A 24,657-nucleotide genomic window follows, 5' to 3' on the forward strand; every position below is an offset into this window, starting at 1 on the left:
GTGTGGACCCTGTCAGGCGGGCTCACGGAGCAGGCTGTGCTCAGGCTCACCCGTGTTCCAGCTCGAGTCGCTGCCTCCTGCTTTTCTCCTGCTCAGTGAGGGCGCACAGCCCGGGCGGATCACCCTCCGCTGACGTGCTCATCAGCTGACGAACGCCGGGGTTGGTTTCTCGTTCCCGTCGGCTGTAACAAACGATGCTCTCATGAGACCGTCTGGGCCGGTCACAGGGCGACTTTCCGCTCCACTCCTCGATGACATGTCACCCTGTGTGCCAGAGAGGCTACCCCAGTCTCACGCTCCCCTCCACGACACAAGAGACTTCTGATTCCTCCACATCCTGACCAACATCTGCCATTGTTTCTCTTTGTGATTCTAGCCACCCTGGCAGGTATGAAATGGCACGTGTGTGTCTCTCTCTCTCTCACTCTGGTGTGACTTCCAGTCCCCAAAGACGAACGATGCCAAGCATCTCTTCATGTGCTTGTTGGCCATTTACGTATCTTCTTTGGAGAAACATCTATTCAAACATGCTGCTCATGTTTTTAAATTTTTTTTTTCAACGTTTATTTATTTTTGGGACAGAGAGAGAGACAGAGCATGAACGGGGGAGGGGCAGAGAGAGAGGGAGACACAGAATCGGAAACAGGCTCCAGGCTCTGAGCCATCAGCCCAGAGCCCGACGCGGGGCTCGAACTCACGGACCGCGAGATCGTGACCTGGCTGAAGTCGGACGCTTAACCGACTGCGCCACCCAGGCGCCCCTAATGTTTTAACTGGATTGTTCTCTTACGGAGTTATGAGTTCCTTGTTATGTTATTACAGATTTAAGTCTCCTATCAAATAGACGATTTGCTAATAGTTTCTACCATTCTGAAGAGGTCTTTTCACTTTCTTTGAGAGTATTGTTTACAAGCACGAAAGTGTCAATTCTGGTGTGGTCCAAATGCTGGCACTTCTGTTCAGTCACTTGGCTCTTGGTGTCGTGTCGAAGAAGCTATGACCCAACAAGGTTATGAAGATCTACTCCTACACTTTCTCATAACAGTTTTGAGGCACTGGCTCTTTCACATAGGTCTATGATTCATTTTGTCTTTGTATACGGTGAGAGGCAGGAACGGAACTTTTTTTTTTTTCCTTTTTTTGAAAGTAGAGATCTGGCCGGCCCCACAACACTTGTTGAAAAACACCATCTCCCCCATTCAATTGCCTTGGCATCCTTGTCAAAAATCAACTGACCACGAATCCGAAAGTTTATTTCCAGACTTTCAATTCTTTTCCATTAATCTACTTCTTCATTCATATGCCAGGATGACACTTTCTTGATTATGGTAGCTTTGTAGTAAGTTTTGATATCAGTAACTTTTTTTTCAATGTTTATTTATTTTTGAGAGAGACAGAGCACGAGCAGGGGAGGGGCAGAGAGAGAGGAAGACACTGAATCCGAAGCAGGCTCCAGGCTCCGAGCTGTCGGCACAGAGCCTGACGCGGGGCTTGAACTCACAAAGAGTGAGTTGATGACCTAGCCGAAGTTGGATGCTAACCTGACTGAGCCACCCAGGTGCCCCTTGATATCGGTAACTTTGCTTCAGTACTGTTTTGGCTATTCTGGGTCCCTTAAATTTCCATATAAGTTTAAAGATAACTTTGTCATTTTCTGCTAAAAAGCCACTATGGTCTTGACACGGATTACACTGAACCTTTGCATCAGTTTGGGGACGACAGCCGCCTTAACACTGTTACGGTTCCCACCTAGGAATGTGGGATGTCTGTCCATTTACTTGAACCTTTTATAACTTATAACCGTGTTTTACAGTTTTCAAAGTACAAATCTTGTACTTTTTTTTTTTCTAAATTAATACCTGTTTTATGCAACTTGATGCTAGCGTAAATGAAATTGTTGTCATATTTTTATTTTGGATTTTACACTGCAAGCGTGTGGACATGTAACTGATTTTTATACTTTGATCTTGTATCCTACAACCTTGCGGAACTCACGTATGAGCTTCCATGGTTTCTTAGTGGGCTCCTTTGGATTTCCCACATACGAGATCTGTCATCTGCGAAGAAAGGTAGTTGTACTTCAAGTCCATTCTGGGTGCCTTTCGCTTCATATCCTTGCTGAACTGTGCGGGCCACACCCAGTACAGCATGGAAGGGTAGTGGACAGTGAGACCCCTTGTCCTACTCCCGATCTCAGTCTTTCCCATTAACTGCGCTGTGAAGCGTGGGGTCTTTGTGCATGCTATTTATTAGGAAGTTCTTCTTTTCCTAGTTTGTTGAGAGTTTTTATCATGAAGGGGTGTTGAATTTTGTCAAATGCCGCGTCTGTCTCAACTGAGATGATTATGTGGGTTTTGTCCCTTACTCTGTTAATCCAGCGTATTACATTCATTGATTTTTACATGGGAGACCAACGAAGCACTCCTAGGACAAATCCCGTTGGTTGTGATGCACAATTCTTTTATGATGTTAGTACATTCAGTGTGTCAGTATTTTGTTGAGGATAGTTACATTCACTTTTTTTTTTAATGACTTTATTTATTTTTGAGACAGAGAGAGACAGAGCATGAGCAGGGCAGGGGCAGAGAGAGAGGGAGACACAGAACCCGAAGCGGGCTCCAGGCTCCGAGCTGTCAGCACAGAGCCCGATGCAGAGCTCGAACCCACGGACTGTGAGATCATGACCTGAGCCGAAGTCGGACGCTTAACCGACTGAGCCACCCAGGCACCCCTAGGATAGTTACATCCATCTTCATAAGGGATATTGGTCTTTGGTTTTCTTTCCTTGTGACGTCTTTGTCTCATTTTGGTATCAGAATAATAGGAGCCTTGTGAAATGACGTGAAAACTGTTCCCTCTCTTCTATTTTTGAAGAGTCTGTGAAGGGACGGTGTTAATTCTTTGTTAAATATTTGACAGAATTCACCACTAAAGTCATCTGGTCCTAGACTTTTCTTTGTGTGTGGTTTTTAAATTAGTAATTCAACCTCATATATACTGCTCTTATACACCAATACTAACATTGATAGACATAGTCACAGTCATAGTCACACACACACACACATTGAGACAGAGAGAAAGCCAGATTTATTTTAAGGAACAGGCTCACATAATTATAGGGACTGGCAAGTCTGAAATTTTCAGGACAGGCCAGTGGGCTGGAAACTCAGACACATTCTATGTCTTAAGGAGAATTTCTTCTTCTTCTTCATGAAATCTCAGTCTTCCCTGTCTTTGCTCTTAGCCCTCCAACTTATTAGGTGAAGCCTACCCACGTCAAGCAAGATAATTTGCTTTATTCAAATACTGCTAGTTGGGGGCACCTGGGTGGCTCAGTCAGTTGAGAGTCCGATTCCTGATTTCAGCTCAGGTCATGATCCCAGGGTCATGGGATCAAGCCCTGAGTCAGGCTCCATGCTGAGCATGGAACCAGCTTAAGATTCTCTCCCTCCCTCCTTTGGCCCCTCTCTGCAACTCGGGTGTGTGCACTCACCCGCTCTCTCTCTCTCTCTCTCTCTCTCTCTCTCTCACCCTTTCCCTCTCTCCCTCACTATATAATTAAAAAAAAAAAAAAAGACTACTAACTTGAATGTTAATCACATCTAAAATATACCTTCACAGTAGTGTCTACACTGGTGTTTACCCAAACAAGTGGGCACCACAGCCTAGTCAAGTTGGTACAAAGTTAACCATCACAGCCAATTTTGGTACTTTGTGTGTTTCTAGGCATATCTCCGTTACACCTGGAGAACTGTTCAGAGTACCCCCTAGATGCTCGCTGTGTTTAAGACCACTCATGACCTGGGGAGGAGCCAAGATGGCGGAACAGCATGGAAGTTTTTTGTGTGTCTCGCGTCCATGAAATACAGCCAGACCAAGAGTAAACCATCCTACACACCTAGAAAACTGATTGGAGGATTAACACAACAATCTGCACAAATTGAACCACAGAACTCAGCAGGCACATAACGCAGAGAGGTGAACTTGGGGAGCGAGAAGGCACAGGAAGGGAGGTGCTTTTGTGAACAGAGAGAGGACAGAGACTGGGGACGGGGAGGGGGGAGAGAATACGGGAAAAGCACCCCTCCCCAAAAGCAGCTGCAGAGAAAGTGGAAAATTGCAAACAGTCACAGGGACTACACTAAAACAGGAGAAAGGAAGGAGAAAGGAGAGGGTTTAAACTCCATTAAGACTATGGGGCGCCTGGGTGGCGCAGTCGGTTAAGCGTCCGACTTCATCCAGGTCACGATCTCGTGGTCCGGGAGTTCGAGCCCCGCGTCGGGCTCTGGGCGGATGGCTCAGAGCCTGGAGCCTGTTTCCGATTCTGTGTCTCCCTCTCTCTCTGCCCCTCCCCCGTTCATGCTCTGTCTCTCTCTGTCCCAAAAATAAATAAACGTTGGAAAAAAAAAAAAAAAAAAAGACTATAAACAAAGGGAGCGCAAAGGCTGCCACTCCACAGCTCGATACCTGGCGGTGCTCTGGTGGGAAGGGCGAATCCCCAGGAAAAGAGTGGGGTCCAGGAGGTTCTCGAGCCACACGGGGAGAAGCAGTTCCACTGCTGGAAGGACATTTGGTGGAGACTGTTGAAACCACCTGGTCCCAGCAGACCCCAGAAGGCCGCCACATTCGCTGGTGCCGGAACAAAGTCGTTAAGGGTGAAGCCTGGTGCCAGATGTGTGTTGTGATTTCCCATAATCCCTGAAATGCTGCTGCTACAGTGTCTCGTGAACTTTTTCTGGGACGGGCTGGCACCTGGCCGCAGTCTCGGGGCAACGGCAGAAGCAGGGCCCAGCGGGCGTTCTTGGGTGCAGCCGACATTCGGCCATTGCTCACTCAGCCATTGCTGGGTGAGACCCTCCCGCAGAGGGGCAGAGCGGTTCAAGGCCGCAGTCCTTCGGAAGGAAGGGGCCGGGAAAAACAGCCGCGTCTGAGACAAAACTTGGGAGAGAGGTGCTGCCTGGGGCCGGGTTACAGAAAGTGAAAAAGTGGGAGGTGGACGAAAGTTGAAGACAGAGGACCAGTATTGATCTGGGAGAACAGACGGGGTGGCTGGGTGGCGTCATTTTCACCGCTCCCACGCATGCGCATAAGCACCTAGGAGCGCCACAACAATCCACCCCAGTAGGCTAGGAGCTCCATCTAGTGGAGAGCGGAGCCATTACACTGAGCCCAGCCCAAATGGGCCAACTTCGCTGTTCAAGAATACAAGTCTCACCGCCTGCTTACTTTATGGACTATAAAGCGCTACATAGACTGACTTCCAGGGGAAAACGAAGTAATTTCAGTCTTACTTCAATCTGTTAGCAGGTCCATCTATTCAATTTTCTTTTTTCTCTTTTATACTTCTTTTCTTTTTCTTGAATACATTAAGAAAAAACATTATTATCTTCAATATTTTTATTAAAAATATTTTTCTTTAATTTTTATTACTATATTTTTTATTTTTGTGTAAATTTTTTCAAACTCTGTTTTACTTCCATCATTTTATTTTAGTCTACTTCAGTGTATTCACCTTTTCAAATTTTCAAACGATTTCTTTTTTTTTCTTTTTCTCTCTTTTTCATTTTTCTTTTTCTTGAATGCAGAAAGGGAAAAACTTCATTTTTACTTTCAATTTCTATTAAAAATGTTGTTCTTTGATTTTTTTACTATATTTTTTGCTTTTAGGTAAATTTTCTCAAATCCTATTTTACTTGCATCATTTTATTTTAGTCTACTACAGTGTATTCACTTTTCCAAATTTTCAAACGATTTCCTTTTTTCGTTTTATCTTTTTTATCTTTTTCGTTTCTTTTTTCTTGAATAAAGAAAAATTCATTTTTTTCATTTTTATTAAAAATATTTTCTTTGGGGCGCCTGGGTGGCGCAGTCGGTTAAGCATCTGACTTCAGCCAGGTCACGATCTCGCGGTCCATGAGTTCGAGCCCCGCGTCGGGCTCTGGGCTGATGGCTCGGAGCCTGGAGCCTGTTTCCGATTCTGTGTCTCCCTCTCTCTCTCCCCCTCCCCCGTTCATGCTCTGTCTCTCTCTGTCCCAAAAATAAATAAACGTTGAAAAAAAAATATTTTCTTTAATTTTTTCTACTATATTCTTTACTTTTGTGTATATTTTTTCATATTCTATTTTACCCCATCATCTCATTTTAGTCTACTTCAGTGTATTCATTTTTTCAAATTCTCAAACAATTTCCTTCCCCCCACCTTTTTTTTCTCTAATCTGTCAAACCACTTTCAACACCCAGACCAAAACACACCTAGGATCTACCATCATTTATTCTATTTTTGAATGTGTATATGTGTGTGTTTTTAACTTTTTAATCTTAATATTTTTTTAATTTATATTTTTGATTTTAATTTTTCTCCCTCATTAATTCCTTTTCTCCCTTCAAAATGACAAAACAAAGGAATTCACCCCAAACGAAAGAGCACAATGAAACGACAGCCAGGGTTTTAACCAACACAGATGCAAGCAAGATGTCTGAACCAGAATTTAGAATCATGATAATAAGAATGCTAGCTGGAGTCGAAAATAGATTAGAATCCCTTTCTACAGAGATAAAAGAAGTAAAAAAAAATAGAATGAAATTAAAAATGCTCTAACTGAGCTGCAATCATGGATGGATGCAGCGCCAGCAAGGATGGATGAGGCAGAACAGAGAATCAGTGATACAGAGGACAAACTTAGAATAACGAAGCGGAAAAAAAAGAGGGAGATTAAGGCAAAAGAGCACGACTTAAGAATTAGAGAAATCGGTGACTCATTAAAAAGGAACAACATCAGAATCATAGGGGTCCCAGAAGAGGAAGAGAGAGAAATAGGGGTGGAAGGGTTATGGGAGCAAATCATAGCAGAAAACTTTCTGAAACCTGGGGAAAGACACAGATATCAAAATCCAGGAAGCACAGAGGACCCCCATTAGATTCAACAAAAACCAACCATCAACAAGGCATATCATAGTCAAATTCACAAAATACTCAGGCAAGGAGACAATCATGAAAGCAGCAAGGGAAAAACAGTCCCTGACCAACAAGGGAAGACAGATCAGGCTTCTGGCAGACCTATCCACAGAAACTTGTCAGGCCAGAAAGAAGTGGCAGGATATATTCAGTGTGCTGAATCAGAAAAATATGCAGCCAAGAATTCTTTATCCAGCAAGGCTGTCATTCAAAATAGAAGGACAGAGAAAAAGTTTCCCAGACAAACAAAAATTAAAGGAGTTTGTGACCACTAAACCAGCCCTGCAAGAAATTTTAAGGGGGACTCTCTGAAGGGAGAAAAGATGAAAAAAAATTTATATCTATCTATCTATCTATAGATATCTATAGATATATGTATATAAAATACATATATACATACATATATACATATATATCTATAGATATACATATATATCTATAGATATATATATATCTATAGATATATATATATATATATATACATACCAAAAGCAACAAAGATTAGAAAGGACCAGAGAACACCACCAGAAACTCCAACTCTACAAGCATCATAATGGCAATAAATTCCTATCTTTCAGTACTCACTCTAAATGTCAATGGACTCAATACTCCAATCAAAAGACACAGGGTAACAAAATGGATAAGAAAACAAGATCCATCTATATGCTATTTACAGGAGACCCACTTTAGACCTAAAGACACCTTCAGATTGAAAATAAGGGGATAGGGAACCATCTATCATGCTAATGGTCAACAAAAGAAAGCTGGAGTAGCCATACTTATATCAGACAATCTAGACTTTAATATAAAGACTGTATCAAGAGATGCAGAAGGGCATTGTATCATAATCAAGGGGTCTATAGGCCAAGAAGACCTAACAATTACAAACATTTTTGAGCCAAATGTGGAGGTACCCAAATATATAAGCCAATTAATCACAAACATAAAGAAACTCATCGATAGTTATACCATAATAGTAGGAGACTTCAACACCCCACTCACAGCAATGGACAGATCATCTAATCAAAAAATCAACAAGGAAACAATGGCTTTGAATGACACACTGGACCAGATGGACTTAACAGATATATTCAGAACATTTCATCCTAAAGCAGCAGAATATACGCTTTTCTCCAATGCACATGGAACGTTCTCCAGAATAGACCATATACTGGGACACAAATGAGCCCTAAGTAAGCACAAAAAGATGGAGATCATACCGTGCATATTTTCAGACCACAACGCTATGAAACTTGAAATCAACCACAAGAAAAAATTTGGAAACGAACAAATATTTGGAGACTAAAGAACATCCTACTAAAGAATGAATGGGCTAACCAAGAAGTTAAAGAGGAAATTAAAAAGTAGATGGAAGTCAATGAAAATGATAACACCACAACCCAAAACCTCTGCGACGCACCAAAGGCTGTCATAGGAGGAAAGTATATAGCAATCCAGGCCTTCCTAAACAAGGAAGAAAGATCTCAGATACACAACCTAACCTCACACCTTAAGGAGCTGGAAAAAGAATAGCAAATAAAACCCAAAACCAGCGGAAGACAGGAAATAATAAAAGATTAGACAAGAAATTAATGCTATCGAAACCAAAAAAACAGAACAGACCAACGAAACCAGAAGCTGGTTCTTTGAAAGAATTAACAAAATTGATAAACCACTAGCCAGTTTGATCAAAAAGAAAAAGGAAAGGACCCAAATAAATAAAATCAAGAACGAGAGAAGAGAGATCACAACCAACACAGCAGAAATAAAAACAATAGTAAGAGAATATTATGAGCAATTATATGCCAATAAAATGGGTAATCTGGGGGCGCCTGGGTGGCGCAGTCGGTTAAGTGTCCGACTTCAGCCAGGTCACGATCTCGCGGTCTGTGAGTTCGAGCCCTGCGTCAGGCTCTGGGCTGATGGCTCAGAGCCTGGAGCCTGTTTCCGATTCTGTGCCTCCCTCTCTCTCTGCCCCTCCCCCGTTCATGCTCTGTCTCTCTCTGTCCCAAAAATAAACGTTGAAAAAAAAAATTTTTTTTAAAAAATGGGTAATCTGGAAGAAATGGACAAATTCCTAGAAACATATACACTACCAAAACTGAAACAGGAAGAAATAGAAAATCTGAACAGACCCAAAACCAGTAAGGAATCAAATTAGTAATAAAAAATCTACCAAAAAACAAGAATCCAGGGCCAGATGGCTTTCCAGGGGAATTCTACCAAACATTTAAGAAAGAGTTAACACCTATTCTCTTGAAGCTGTTCCAAAAAATAGAAATGGAAGGAAAACTTCCAATCTCTTTCTATGAAGCCAGCATTACCTTGATTCCAAAACCAGACAGAGACCCCACTAAAAAGGAGAATTATAGACCGATTTCCCTGATGAACATGGATGCAAAAATCCTCAACAAGATATTAGGCAACCAGCTCCCACAATACATTAAAAAAATTATTCACCACGACCAAGTGGGATTTATAACTGGGATGCAGGGCTGGTTCAATATACACAAAACAATGTGATTCATCACATCAATAAAAGAAAGGACAAGAACCATATGATCCTCTCAATAGATGCAGAGAAAGCATTTGACAAATTACAGGACCCTTTCTTGATAAAAACCCTCAAGAAAGTAGGGATAGAAGGAGCATACCTCGAGATCATAAAAGCCATATATGAACGACCCAATGCTAATATTCTCCTCGATGGGGAAAAACTGAGAGCTTTCCCCCTCAGGTCAGGAACAAGACAGGGATGTCCACTCTCACTACTGTTATTCAACATAGTATTGGAAGTCTTTGCCTCTGCAATCAGACAACACAAAGAAATAAAAGGCATCCAAATCAGCCAGGAGGAGGTCAAACTTTCACTCTTTGCAGATGACATGATACTCTACATGGAAAACCCAAAAGATTCCACCAAAAAAACTGCTAAAATTGATTCATGAATTCAGCAAAGTTACAGATTATAAAAGCAACGCACAGAAATCGGTTGCATTCCTATACACCAACAATGAAGCAAAGAAAGAGAAACCAAGGAGTCGATCCCATTTACAGTTGTACAAAAAACCATAAAATACCTAGGAATAAATCTAAGCAAAGAGGTGAAAAATCGACATGCTGAAAACTATAGAAAGCTTACGAAAGAAATTGAAAAGACACAAAAAAATTGAAAAAGATTCCATGCTCCTGGATAGGAAGAACAAATATTGTTAAAATGTCAATACTACCCAAAGCAATCTACATGTTCAATACGATCCCTATCAAAATAACATCAGCATTCTTCACAGAGCTAGAACAAACAATCCTAAAATTTGTATGGAACCAGAAAAGACCCCGAATAGCCAAAGCGATCTTGAAAAAGAAAACCAAAGCAGGAGGCATCACAATCCCAGACTTCAAGCTATACTACAAAGCTGTAATCATCAAGACAGTATGGTACTGGCACAAGAACAGACATTCAGATCAATGGAACAGAATAGAGAACCCAGAAATGGACCCACAAATGTATGGCCAACTAATCTTTGACAAAGCAGGAAAGAATATCCAATGGAATAGAGACAGTCTCTTCAGCAAGTGGTGCTGGGAAAACTGGACAGCGACATGTAGAAAAAGGAACCTGGACCACTTTCTTACACCAGACACAAAAATAAACTCAAAATGGATGAAAGACCTCAATGTAAGACAGGAAGCCATCAAAATCCTTGAGGAGAAAGCAGGCAAGAACCTCTTTGATCTTGCCCGCAGCAACTTCTTACCCAACACGTCTCCGGAGGCAAGGGAAACAAAAACAAAAATGAACTACTGGGACCTCATCAAGATAAAAGCTTCTGTACAGCGAAGGAAACAATCAGCAAAACTAAAAGGCAACCGATGGAACGGGAAAAGATACTTGCAAATGACATATCAGATAAAGGGCTGGTATCCAAAATCTATGAAGAACTTCTCAAACTCAACACCCAAAAAACACATAATCCAGTGAAGAAATGGGCAAGTGACATGAATAGACACTTCTCCAAAGAAGACATCCAGATGGCCAACCGACACATGAAAAAATGCTCCACGTCACTCCTCATCAGGGAAATACAAATCAAAACCACAATGAGATACCACCTCACACCTATCAGAATAGCTAACACTAACAACTCAGACAACAACAGATGTTGGGCAAAGATGCAGAGAAAGGGGAACCCTTTGGTACAGCTGGTGGGAATGCAAGCTGGTGCAGCCACTCTGGAAAACAGTATGGAGGTTCCTCAAAAAACTAAAAATAGAACTACCCTACGACCCAGCAATTACACTAGTAGCCATTTATCCATGGGATACAGGTGTGCTGTTTCGAAGGGACACACACACCCCAATGTTTATAGCAGCGCTATCGACAATAGCCAAAGTATGGAAAGAGCCCAAATGTCCATTGATGGGTGAATGGATAAAGAAACTGTGGTGTGTGTGTGTGTGTGTGTGTTGTGTGTGTATATATATATATATATATATATAAAATGCCACAATGGAGTATTACTTGCTAATCAAAAAGAATGAAATCTTGCCATTTGCAACTATGTGGATGGAACTGGAGGGTATTATGCTAAGTGAAATTAGAGAAAGGTGAATATCATATGACTTCACTCTTATGAGAGCTTTATGAGACAAAACAGAGGATCATAAAGGAAGGGAAACAAAAATAATATAAAAACAGGGAGGGGGACAAAGCATAAGAGACTCAAATATGGAGAACAAACTGAGGGTTGCTGGAGGGGGGTGTGGGAGGGGGGATGGGCTAAATGGGCAAGGGGCACTAAGGAATCAACTCCTGAAATCATTGTTGCACGAGATGCTAAGTAATTTGGATGTAAGTTTTAAAAAATAAAAAATCAAATAAAAAACTAAAAATTAAATTAAATTAAATTTTTAAAAAGACCACTCATGACCTTAGTGGTACACGTCCTTCTGTTCTTCTCAGCCAGTCTAGCCAACAGTATGCCCACTTTGTGGCTATTTCTGGATATTCCCAAAACTTCGGTTTGGGGTTGATTTTCTCCAGTGTTTTTCTAGTCTTCACTTATTTCTGCTCTAGTCTTTGTTTCCTTCCATTCGTTTCAGTGTGTTTGCGCTTCTTTTCATGCTTCCTAAAATTAAAGAGTTAAGGTCGTGCTTTGAGATGTTCTTTCTAATACAGTCACTTAGAGCCACAGGTTCTCTTGAAGCGCAACTGTCGCCACGTCCCGTACGTCTGTGTTTTCATTTTCATTCATCTCAGACGTGCTTCAAAGTTTCCTTATGATCTCTTTTCTGACACACAGCTTACTCCCACGTCAGTCTCTTCACACTGCCCGCTGTTACTGACACCCGAGTGTCCCTAAGGTCAGAGAGCGCTCTCGGTAGGACCCCCATCCTCTCCAACGTCCCGAGGCTCGCTCTATGGCCCGGCACGTGGTCTGTTCCATGTGCGCCTGAGAAGGGTGTGTGTCCTGCCACTGTTAGGTCCAGCGGGAGTTCGGTTTGCTAGTGTTCCTCCTAGCTGCTTGCTGACCTTCTGTCCCGTTCCCCACCCATTGCTGAAAGTCCTGTGTTCCTACTTGTGAAAAGGACACTTCAAACAAAGTTGAGTGACTTTGGAAAATGCTTAGATATTAAGCAAAAAGCAATATTAAAATGTGCATGCATGCATAACATAATTCCTACCGTGTAAAAAAAAAAAAAAAGGACACTGACAAAAAGACCATAAAGAAATTAGCGAATGTCCCAGTGACAGCTTCTGGGACGTGGACCCACACTGTTACTGAGTTTTCTAAATTTTGACAAGAAATCCATTAATTTATCAACATGTTTCTAAATTTTTTTTTTTTTTCAACGTTTATTTATTTGTGGGACAGAGAGAAACAGAGCATGAACGGGGGAGGGGCAGAGAGAGAGGGAGACACAGAATCGGAAACAGGCTCCAGGCTCCGAGCCATCAGCCCAGAGCCCGACGCGGGGCTCGAACTCCCGGACCGCGAGATCGTGACCTGGCTGAAGTCGGACGCTTAACCGACTGCGCCACCCAGGCGCCCCAACATGTTTCTAAATAGAAAATATGACTCCACATGAGTCACAGGCTCTGCAAGGACATGGCACCTGATCGTCACCGCAGGGGCCACAAAACGCACACCCTCCCCTTTCTGGGACTAACAGCCTGGTTCCTGGGCCCCCTGCCCCCACGTTCCCCACACGGAACCAGAACTGCCACAGGAAACCCCATCTTCAGACGGTTTCTGGGAACAACCGAGGACACGAGGTACCCGAGCCACAACGAACACTTAAGGAAGCCAGGCAGGAGACGCGCCTCGCAGAGCCGCTCCGGTTCACGGAACGTGTGGAGAAACCCAAGTGCGAGGAGACAAGACTCAAATGCAAACAAGGAAAGTCAGGGCAACGATTTCCAAAACTAATTCAGTAGCAGCAACTTTCTGCCCCGCCGTCACCACAGCCCAGTTTACACCCTGAGAGTGGAAACAAGCAAGAGAAGGGCCGCGCCGCTGCCGCTCAGCGAGTCGCAAACCCCACGCGTCCCGAGCAGCTGTGGGGCCTCGCTTCCCGGCCGCTGTGCACGAGGCCCAGCCCCACGCACCCAGGTCCCCTCGAAGCGCGTGCTGAACGTCTTCTCCGGGAAAAACTAACAGGCTGAAAAACCACCTGTACTTCTGAGATTCTGACTTACATATGGGAATATAAAAATACACGTTCTCAATATTCTTAAGTAAATACACTGTTTATTCCAGTTCCTTCTCACATTTGCTTTAATTTCTTTTAAGAGAAAACGACATACAAAATAGAGCTGATCAAAGCTTACAAGTGATGATACTAAGAACCAAGGGACAAACACGCCTCACCGTCCAAGACAGACGCCGCCCGCCCGTTATTCCCGCAGGACCCAATCCGTAAGCAACCAGCCTGAGCGTCCATCCGATGTGCCAGGACCGTTTCCAAACATAACAGCATAGATGTTGGGCGGGTGGGGGGGGGGGGGTGCTGCTTGGGTTTTGCTCTGCTGCAAACACTTCAACTAAATGTGCTTAAACTGCACAAGGCAAGGTGAGGCAATGGTTCTTAATTTTAAACCAAATTTGACGTTTTCTGTTAAAAGGAATATGACGGTTGCGGCTTCAAAAAATACAGGCTGTACTTTAAAATTACACCATGCCTGGAGGGAAACAGCCTAAAAAAAAAAGCCCAACAACAATAGAAGGGTTTCATGAATTATGTTGTATTATCTCAATAGAATATTATGTGCGAGAGGTAGAAATGATCTTTACAAAGATTTCTTAATACTATAAGGGAAAGCTCATTGTAAGGTTAAATGGGGAAAAAGCACAAAACAGAATTTTACATACAATATACTCTTGACTAAGCAATTACAAGGCACAGAAAAAAGAGGAACGACGCCCAAACAGCCGGTACCCCGGAGGGCCGATGCAGGCCGGTCCCATCCCGTGCTCGCCTGCTAGGGACACACACAGGCACAGGAACCACAGAAATCAGTAACAAGCCACCATCAGGGGCGCAACCCAGAGGTCAGGTGGAAAAACACAGCTCAGGCTCATGGCCAGGGGAGCCCTACCCCCGCCCCCCAGTGCAGATCCAGCAGGACCCACATGTGGACCCACACCCAGAGGGAAAGACACTGGAGCCGGATCTGCTTCCCAACCAGCAGCCCAGGGAAGAGGCGCGGGCGGCCCCAAGACCCGGCCGAGGACAGGAGGCGGCGTGCAGGAGGGCTCACCACGGGAAGTCCCTGAACAGCGGACACGGTGCCTCCACCGTGACTCCACAGAAGTGGGGCCCGGGCCGGTGCAAGACTCTCCCCAAGCCAAGCAGCGCCCCCTCCGGTGGGAGGGGTGAGTGCAGGGATGGAGCCCTCCCCGGCCCTCTTCCCCAGCCCTCCCTGCCCAGCTGCAAAGAGACAGAGGCACAGGTTGCCCTTGTAGAGAAGAGCGGGTTTTCTAACTGCCCAACCAATGCACAGAACTCTGCAGGGACCCGGCTCAATACGGGGCGTGCTGAACTTGCACTCTGTGCCAAGCACGGTGCCCAAAAGACACAGTCCCTGCTTCAAGGAGCCGAATCGACAGGGCTCCGAGGAGAGGAGACAGAACACGGCAGGGACTCCCAGTAGTCAGCCGTAGTAGGGGACATAACGTAATGTCCACCACATTTGATAAATAAAACGCAGTACCGGTGTCAGCAAGGACGTGGGCCCACGGGAACCCTCCCACACTGGCGGGGGGGGGAGGGGGGCGGGGGTGTCAGATGGCGCAGCCCCTATGACCTCAAGGTCTGTAGCCAAGAGAAACGAAAACACGTTCAGTCTAAAACTTGCACACACAGGTTCACTGCAGCGTTATTCATAATAAGCAAAAAGAATAAAGAACGCAAATGTCTGTCCGTGGAAATAGGGATAAACAAAATGTGTCCTATAGTATAAGGAGAGGTCATCTGACTATAAAAAGGCCGGAAGGGCTCACTCATGGTACACGTGTGGACCTTGAACGTCCCACATCGTGCGATTCCATTTACACGAAGCGTCCAAAAGAGGCGATCTGTGTAGGCAGAAAGCAGATCAGCGTTCATGCAGGGCTGGCGGAGGGGGCAGACGGGGAGCGACCCCCGTCAGTATAGGATGGTGCAAATATTCTTAAATTGTGGTGATAGTTGCACTGTGCGAATATTCTAAATACCACTGAACTTTTCACTCAAGGTGGGTGAGTCTTGTGGTATTGAAACCATATTTCAATAAAGCTATTTTTTAAGTAGTAACAGTGACTGGGTGGGGGTCAGGGAACAGGAGCAACAGCAGTGACTGGGTGGGGGTCAGGAGCGGGTAGAAGGAGATGACACAAGGGAAGTGGACCGCGGACGATCCTCGAAGCCAGAAGACGGTATGTGGAGCTTCCTCGAGCTAGTGTTCTGTGAGCTTCAGATGTGAACACTTTCCACGAGGAAAAGTTCTCTGAAAGAAGGTTGGGGCAGGGGCGGGGGCAAGATGGGCGAAGGGGGTCAGAGGTACAAACGTCCAGCTACGAAATAAAGTCCCAGGGACCCCAGTTAACACTATGATGCGTTATCTGAAAGGTGCTATGCCAAGAGACGGAAAAGATCTCATCGCCAGCAAAAGCGATTCTGGAACTGTCTGTGGTGACGGAGGCAAACAGACCCTCAGCGGTGATCATCCCGCGGCCCACACAGATACCAAATCGCCGTGCCGCACACTGGAACCCGACACAGCGTCGCAGCTCAACTCCAGATCAATAAGACCAGCCGCCAGTTACCCAAGGACGTGACAGGCCCGTGGAGGACCCTGTCCAACGCTCCCGGTGAGGAGCTCCCGCTCGGCCACTCCCATGCGCAGGGCAGTCAACCTGTGTCCAGACCGACCGGCCACCGCTCTGCGGCCCAGTCTGGGCAGACCACGCTCACCGGCCAGCCCTTCGGTCGGTCCCCAGTCTGCACCTCTGTGGCACCGGAATCCACGGACCACTGCCTCCCTGAAACTGTCCCCTCCCTTGATTTGGGGGACACGTCGCCCCAGGCCTTCTTCCTGCCTCTAAAACCACTTCTTCCCTGATTCCACCACCGCCCCTTGTCCCTCTTGGCACACACATCCCCGCCTGCCCCGCTGCCCCTCCCGTCCCCTGCCCTCCAGAGGAGGACGGCGAGAGTCTCGCTCAGCAGCACCCCTGCAGCCAGCAGAGCCGTTTCAGGAAGGCCCTGGGAACGGACAGGCTCCACTGGCAGGGCCCTTTGGCCTCTGGCCTGTGTCCTTCACCAGTTCCCCCTTTCTGTCCCCGGAACGTGGACCCAAGGAGGAAAGCCACGGGCCGAGACAGCGAAGGGACACGACAACTACAGCCGCAGCAGCACACTTCCTGGACACGCAGCACTCGCACCCGGGGCTCTGAGCTCTTCACATGGGAACTCGCTCGGGCCACACGGCAACCACGGCCATCAGTGCCATTCCGTCCCCAGTTCCCACGTCTACACAAAGGCCCCGTGCGGCGGGTGAGGGGCAGAACCCGGCTCTGAACCCAGGCAGCCAGGCTCCCTCATGGGAAAGAGCTGCAAACCTCCCCGCGGGACAGGAGGACGGCCGCCACGTTCAGGTCCCACGTGGGACTCTGCCCCTGGAGAAGCACCTCCAGACCCGCGATGCTCAGCAGCCACGCCAGGGCAACAACTCCAAGTACCACCACCAGCACAACCCTCTTTCCCACGCTCCACACAGACGTGTCCTAGCCCACAGGCGTCGTCTTGCCTCTCAACCACCTGCTTCTAGGCTACAGCCTGCCCGGGACAATGACAGCACACCTCCCTTGATGCCCGGGACCCCGGGAACAGGCCAGACTTCTCCTCCCCCGCTCCAGTCACCCCCACGCCCTCTGCGTCACCCTCCTCACCGCCTCATGGGGCCGGCCCTGCCTTGGCCTGTCTCTGGGCCCGCTCCCGTCAGCCCGCGATGCCTCCCTGTGCGCCCTGTCCCGTCTTCTCTCAGCCTCACCCTACACCTGCCTTCCTCGGGGACCTGAACTAAGGCCAAAGATGTAGTGACCTTCCAAAAGGTACAACAAGAACGTGTCCCATGCTGTTTCAGGAGGGAGGCGAAACCCCTAGCAGGGGTGCGGGCTGGACAGCCCCGTGCACTCCGCCAGGCCTCTGGGTCACAGAGGCAGTCTGCAAGACCCGGCTCCCAGCCGTGGCTCAGACCTACAACGGCTCACGCACGTGCAGCAAACCCAGCACTCAAGCGCCTATGGCTTCTTACCCCTGAGGCTTCAACACCTTAAATTCATAAATTCTCAAACCTTCCTGGCACAGAGCCCTCTTCATGACTGTTCTGAGCACATTATACACTCCGGTTGCAACACCCCACTCACGGGGAGCCCCTAGGCTTTGGTGCCGCCTAAGCGGCTATATTTACCACACTCCACGTCTGGAGGAGCCCTGCACCCTGCTACCCCTACCTCTGAGATCATGAGAAGCCTCCTGACCTCCTCCCCCAACCTTCCTTCCTGAGGCTGATGGCACCTCCAGAGCCCGCCCAAGACGATGGGCCCGTTCGAAGGTAGTCAAGGATCTGTTCCACGTTTACTTGGAGAGGTTGTGGCCAGCGGGCACCATGTGTGTGCACGGGCACGCGTGTCTGTGTGTGCCTGTGTGAGCGTGCACATGTACGCGTGCTGAACCTGCATTTGGGGATGTGTATCGTCTGAAAGTGGGACCAAACTGCCTTTCCCCAGGGGCGTGAGGTGCTCCGCAAGGAGACCTCAGCTGGTGGCATGTGTCTCTGATCCATCCCAGGGTGGCACTGACGGCCCCGTGAGACCAGTCAGGGCCACTGGACCACCTCCACGCCGTCCCATATGCAGGCTGCGCCTGCTTCCCCCCTTGCTTCCGGTTTTCCCGTGTTCCCTGAGCATTTCTTTCCTCTCTGCAAGTTGTTCCTGTCCCTCATCATCCTGGCCGGCCTCTTGATGAAGACGAACCAACCCTCTGCCAAGAACATCCAGGAAGCACTCGATCTACTTGATGAGCCCAGGTCCAAATCAGAGCCCGTCTGTCAGCCCCAGATGTGTGAGCTGCCGTTCACTTCCCATCCCTCTCTTTCAGGACCTGCAAAGTCAGGATGCTTGCTGCTCCCCATGCCTGCTCCCCGCCTGGGACATCGCGGTCACTGGAGCTCTGTGTCAGATTCCCCTCCTCCCTCGTGAACCAGCAGGTGCACAGCAGGCCCGGAGCTGGGGACCCACAACAAACACTCCAGGGTAAAAGTCCAGCTCCTATCAGGCCTGGCAGTGCTGCCCGGCACAGCCTGAGGCCCCTGGATGGATCTCACGCCAGAGGGCTTCTCATCCCCTCGGTTAACAGGGACCGTTTCCCAGAGTTCCACTCAGAAAAGAGGAAAACCAGAGCAACACAGGCCCACCCCGAGAAATGAGTAAAGTGCAGCTTTGGGGAGGCGGTCACATGCGGGCTTACTCCCCATGCCACCGGCACTTCAAGAGTCTGACAGTCGTGTTAGAACAGGATGCTGACCCCAAAGTCCTGCTGGGACGCTCAGGAATCCAAGCCACAGGATCCTGTCACCAAGTTCCACCCTCGGAAGGAAAAATCTTAGTTTCAAGATATTCAGCAAGCCCAGCATCTAAGGTTTACCTGCTTAAAACCCCCCACAAGACAGCACACAACCCGCTGGCTGACGGTGTACGCCCCCCAACCCGCCTGCGAGCACCCCAGAGCACCTCCCCATGGCCAGAGTGGACGAGGCCAGACAGGACCTGAGCACGGCACCCTTTAGCTGCATGCCACTGGGGGCTCGCCCGTGCTCCTGTACACTGGGACTCACCCAGACTTTCCAGTGTCCCCCCAGTGGCTCTGTCTGTCCTCAGTCACCACCGTCCCCAGATCACAGCACTTCCTCCAGCCGCTCTAACGCACCCCCGCCACTCTCTCCACAGGACACCCCTGCCCATCCCACAAGGCACACTGGGAATGTCACCATCTGGGAGGGCTCCTCCGACCCCTAGCCTGCACCCCCTGACACCTCGGGACAACACAAAGATCTGATCATTTTCATTCAATGTCTTCGCGACGCATTTCAAACCTGTCTTCCAGCTGGAACCATGGGCTCCAAGGGGGCAGGGAACCGCATCCCTACCACCCTGCAGAGGGCCAGAAGGTGCCCGTGTGACACTGGTGACGTGGACGGACATGGTCTCCACACCCCGGTGCTCTGCACAAGACGAGCACTGCGGCACATGCTCCGGGAAGGTCTCTGTGAATGACCGCACTTCTGCCCAGGAGGCTGCTGGGCAGAGCTCCAGGCCACTCACACAGACATGAGGCTGTACACGGTAACAAGACGTGTGCTTGGACCAGCACGATGAACACTCTCAAGCCTGGGCGGCAAGACCTAAAAGGACTCAAGTCCACCAATCGTATCTGAAAGCCAGGACCAAAAAGTCCAGTATGTGCACTTAACGACATGGTCAACTGCCAGAAATGAATGGTGTGTTTCACACAAGTGTTCCAAAACCACCCTGTACATCCACTCAGCGTGTGTGTGTGCGTGTGTGTGTGTGTGTGTGTGTATGCTGGTGGGGGGAGGGCAGGTACAGGAAGGCAGGCACAGTCTCTCTGAGCTTAACTGAGGACACAAATTCCATTTTCCCCAGTTCCTCTCTCTTCCAGACGATTATCCCATGTCCCTTCACCCTATCTCGCTGATAATTCAGGCAAATGCAGACAGGATCGCTCGGGTCTTACGACACAAGTTGGTGGTAAAGTAGTTAAGACAAACTTACTTACCACATTAATTAAACGGTCTATTTAGCACAGAATATCAATTCTCTAATCACATCTCAGCTGAACTTCTTCTTTCAATTAACAACTCCGAAGTCTACCGACAGGTCCTACTGCTCTAGGATCATTAGGAACATTTTCATTATCTGTCAAATGAGGGAGTAAGAAGCAAGAAGGCGAGTGCTCTCTGCTCTCCGCAGCCGGCCGCTCCCCTACTTAAGAGATGATTAGGGAGGGAGCGGAGGCTGTTCTCATTAGTCGCTTAGCAATGGAAAGTCCTCCTATGCAATCAGCAACTCAAACAAAGTGTGAGAGGTTGCAATAAAATGCACTGAATGGGCACGTTCTCGTCCTGAGAGGATAATCCTTCCCGGCCAGACCTCATCTCTCAGAGCACAGCAACGACGAGCATCTGAAGCACACTGGAGACTGAAGTGGCTAAACACACAATCTCATAAAGACAGACAAACGTCAAGTCACGAGGGTTCGTGCGGAGACAAATTAAAATCGGTTTTAAGTAAAAATGCTATAACCAAACAGGAAATCCCTCCTTCGGTGTTTGTCTATTCCTTACCCACAGAGAAACTAAAACATAGATCCCGCACTTAGGTTCTAATAACGATTTTGTTTTTAACGTAACATATGTTCAAAGCAGGTTACGTTACGGTTGGCCGCTGTAACGTAAATGGGAGAAAAATACGCACACCTCAAAGAGAAACCCCATCACCCAACCTAAGTCTCCATTAAACCGGCTGATCTGCATGTCGTTAAACTTCCCATAAAATGAGCCGTCACTGGTGGATCAAAGGTAGGAAGGAGACAGTGTGCCGCAGAATATGACGGAAGAGGGTCCATCCAGGTTTTAGCTTGTAAGCCGGACATTCAACTACCATCCTATCCCCTTGACCCGATCCACTCAAATCCGCACCCTGAAAGGCGGTGCTCTGGCCATCAGAACAAAACAACGCTGCTCAAAGAGATCACGCTTCTCCTCACGTATTATTAAAAAAGATGATGGCAATAATAAAAGCTGCATCTTAACGTCTCCAGTAGTTAAGCAAGTGGATTTAGAGACTTTTTTCAAAGCTGGCAGAAATGAGAGAACTATCAGTCTCCATTATTAGTTGTCATTATAACGTTAACAGCAATTCTCAATATGGGTGTAATTACACACAGTGACACGGTAAGGCCACCAAAGTTCGCGGTCAATGCCTGTGAGAGAAAGCATCATGATGTGGTCTTACCTATGTGTTCGCACATGAAGACGACAAAGAAAGGGGTGACGAGGTCATTGATCCCCTGGACATATCCACTGGCAGGGTGACGGATTGCCCAAATAAACAATATCCTTTCAAAAATCTGCAAGAAAATTGAACAGGTGGTAAAGCCAAAAGTAAACACGTCAGACACTTTAAAATGTATGCACATTCACTCAAAAGCTACACGGCCAATATTTCCCTGATATTAAAAATACAAATGTTAAAAAATACTAATTCTTCTTGACTTTTTCATAAAATTCCAATTTATCTGAATATCTTACCGACTCACGAGCAACTGCCGTCTGTCGGCGACCCCCAGGCGCTGCCCTCCCGCACGAGCTGACTCTCACAGGGGACAGCTGGCCCTCCACGCCCGTGGGCACAGGGGACACGTGGCTGCCCGGGACTGTCTCAGGGAGCACTCCCTTGGCGGTGTAGGGATGGGGGGGCAGGGGGGGGATGAGAAGCAGGTGCACATTGGATGGATGGGTGACGGAGAGAAGGAAGGGAGTGTGGCAGGGAGGTGGGAGGGGAGAGGGAGTTGTGTGGGTGAATGCTCTGAATTTCCCTCGTAAGGCAAACACATCGTTTTAAATCAGGTAGAACTAACGTATAACATTATCCTAGTTCCAGGTCTATGATATTTGAACAGTGACCCCATATTTGTAAATATTACAAAACACTCACCACATCAAGTCTGGTTAACAACCTGTTACCGTACATAGTTAGAAGTTTTCTTTTCTTGTAATAAGACTCCTAAGATCTCTTAGCATCTCTGACGTATGCAGCGCACTGGAACTGTAGACCCCATACTGCACATCACGTCCCGTGACTTCTTTTATTTTGACCCCCCCTCACCCATCTCACCCGCCCCCACCCCCACCTCTGACAACCACGGATCCGTTCTCTGTATCCACGTGCTTGGTTTTGGGGATTTTTGTTTTAATTAAAGGATGTTTTTTTAACCCCTGGAAAGCGATCACCATCCGCGACACCCTACTCCAGCAGCTCCCCCTCACACACACTCCCACGAGCCGTTCGAGGACCCAGGCCAAGGACACAGGAGGAGCTGAGCCCCCTCTCTCTCCTTACAGGAGAGAACTGCTGAACGGGCCTCATGCTACGAAGGCGTGGGGCGCAGGCATGACAAGCATGAGCCGCATCGTTTCCCAACAAGTCGAGCCTGCAGAACAAGAACGAGCCTTGCGCCCAAGGAGGCAAACCCCTGTCCCGCCTGGACATCACTGAGCTGGTGGTCTACGTTCCCAGGTGGGTAAGTTACCAAGCCAGTTCTGCAGCGGGGGGCCCGGGACCGGGACGGGGAAGTCTCCTCACGCAGGGCCCACGATCAGCACGCAGCACAGCTGGCCCTGGAATCCTGGCCCCCACGGGGCCCACCCTGGGACGCCCCCCACGGGGCCCACTCCACGTAAGTGGAGGGGCACCTTGGCACAGAGCCCGTCCCACCGGGCAGCAGATAAATGTCTGCCGAATGAGTAACACCTTCACGCACACGCATTCACACACGGTTTTCATCTTACACCAACAGCCTTCCAGGGAGACCTGGAAAGAATATTCAAACAAGAGCAAAAGACAAAAGTCGCTTGGCCCACGGCACCATCTGGCATTTCTCCTGCGCGGACACCAGAGGGCTGACGCGTGCTCCCGCGACGGCACATTGCCCGCTGAGGCTGGAAGCAACGCCGGACGAGTCCACACGGCGGCACAGAGGACGGACACGGAGCAGGGTCCGCGCGGGAACCTGGACCCCTCTCGCAGACCCTAGCACCTCTCAGCAGTCACAGCCCTGCCCGGGCACCAGGGAAGCCTGAGACGGCGTCACAACTGTGCGTGGCCTTTCCTCACCGTGGACAGGGTGGGGACAGGCTACGGAAGCCAAGGCACAGAGACCACACCAGCGTGAGGAGACTCGGCTCCCCCAGAATCACTGGGCGGGAAGCCTGCTTCAGGGCCCAGAGCCAGCAGCTCAGGCCACACGGGGACAAGCGGGAACAGCCAAGCGGGAACAGCCAAGCGGGACACACTTATGACAGTTTAGCACACAGAGCGTGTGGCCAGCTGGGCTGCCGTGAAGGCCAGCTAGGCCTCTCCTCGCTAAGAAAACCCAGAAGTATGCGTACAGCTCACTGGCAGATTTCTACCCCGTGCTGGAAAGTTCTAGCAAAGATGACCAGCAGGGTGGGAAACTCGCTTGCATGCGTGCTCAGTCACAACACGGCCAAGGACCGCAAGGCCTGGCGGGGAAGGTGCATTCCCACCACCAGCTCACTGGTCAGCCTCAACCTGAGAGCCACAGGTGAGGCAAGGGGGCCGAGAGAGATGACTGTACTTGCTCTGGCCCTCACCCCTGCAGAGGGTGTTGCGCAGATAGCCCCAGGGGCACCCAAGGATGGGGCTCAGGCCACCTTTCAGTCATTGCCAACATGGCCCTTGTCCCCTAGGCAGGGCACCCAGAGACAGGTCAGCCTGCCCTAGAAGAAGTTTCCAGAGGAGCCGGGGCACCCACAACGGGCACCCACACAGTGCAAGGGGCCGTGTCTGCAGTGCCCGCCAGGTCAGAGGCCTCAGGCCAGGAGCAAAAGCCTCTGTGGCTGTCACACGACGGCCAGGCCTGAGGCGGGCTGGGAGCAAATGACCCGCGTCAGCCCCACAAACTCGTGGATGGAAGGACAACACAAGGGTATGGTCTGCACAGACGGACAGAGCAGAAACACACGAGTGCATTCTGGGGGCCACTGAGGGCGAAGGAGGGCAGGAAGGAGCCACTGGGGACGGCCCCGAATGCCACGGTGCGTATGTGGGCTTCAGAAAGCAACCTCACAGCGATAGCAGCTAACGTTTATTAAATGCTCATCATCCTAACCACCTTCAGTTAGCTCCTCTAATCCCCCTCTAGTCCTTTTTTCTAATGTTTTTTTAATGCTCATTTAGTTTTGAGAGAGACAGAGACGGAGTGTGAGTGGGGGAGGGGCAGAGAGAGAGGGAGACACAGAATCCGAAGCGGGCTCCGGGCTCTGAGCTGTAAGGATAGAGCCCAACGTGGGGCTCAAACTCACGGACCATGAGATCGTGACCTGAGCCGAAGTC

The 24,657-nt window shown here is 48.4% G+C and overlaps 1 protein-coding gene and 1 long non-coding RNA gene across 7 annotated transcripts in view; one reads left to right on the forward strand and one right to left on the reverse strand.

Moving 5' to 3' along the window:
* Nucleotides 1-24,657, reverse strand: part of TBC1D22A (TBC1 domain family member 22A) — a 327,451-nt gene that overhangs the window by 181,826 nt on the left and 120,968 nt on the right. For all 6 annotated transcript variants that reach the window (XM_086711972.1, XM_086711971.1, XM_086711970.1 and 3 more), the window contains one exon: nucleotides 21,535-21,649. In XM_086711972.1, coding sequence (XP_086568098.1) covers nucleotides 21,535-21,649 — 115 coding nt within the window. The remainder of the gene's footprint in view (nucleotides 1-21,534; nucleotides 21,650-24,657) is intronic.
* Nucleotides 16,786-23,689, forward strand: LOC147578822 (uncharacterized). The gene is made up of 3 exons (XR_015253215.1): nucleotides 16,786-17,550; nucleotides 22,644-22,818; nucleotides 23,099-23,689. It is a non-coding gene; the product is annotated as an uncharacterized LOC147578822 (long non-coding RNA).

The sequence above is a fragment of the Puma concolor genome, chromosome B4 (assembly GCF_028749965.1).
Source record: "Puma concolor isolate L17-30 chromosome B4, mPumCon1.1.hap2, whole genome shotgun sequence".
In the NCBI taxonomy this organism is placed as follows: Eukaryota; Metazoa; Chordata; class Mammalia; order Carnivora; family Felidae; genus Puma; species Puma concolor.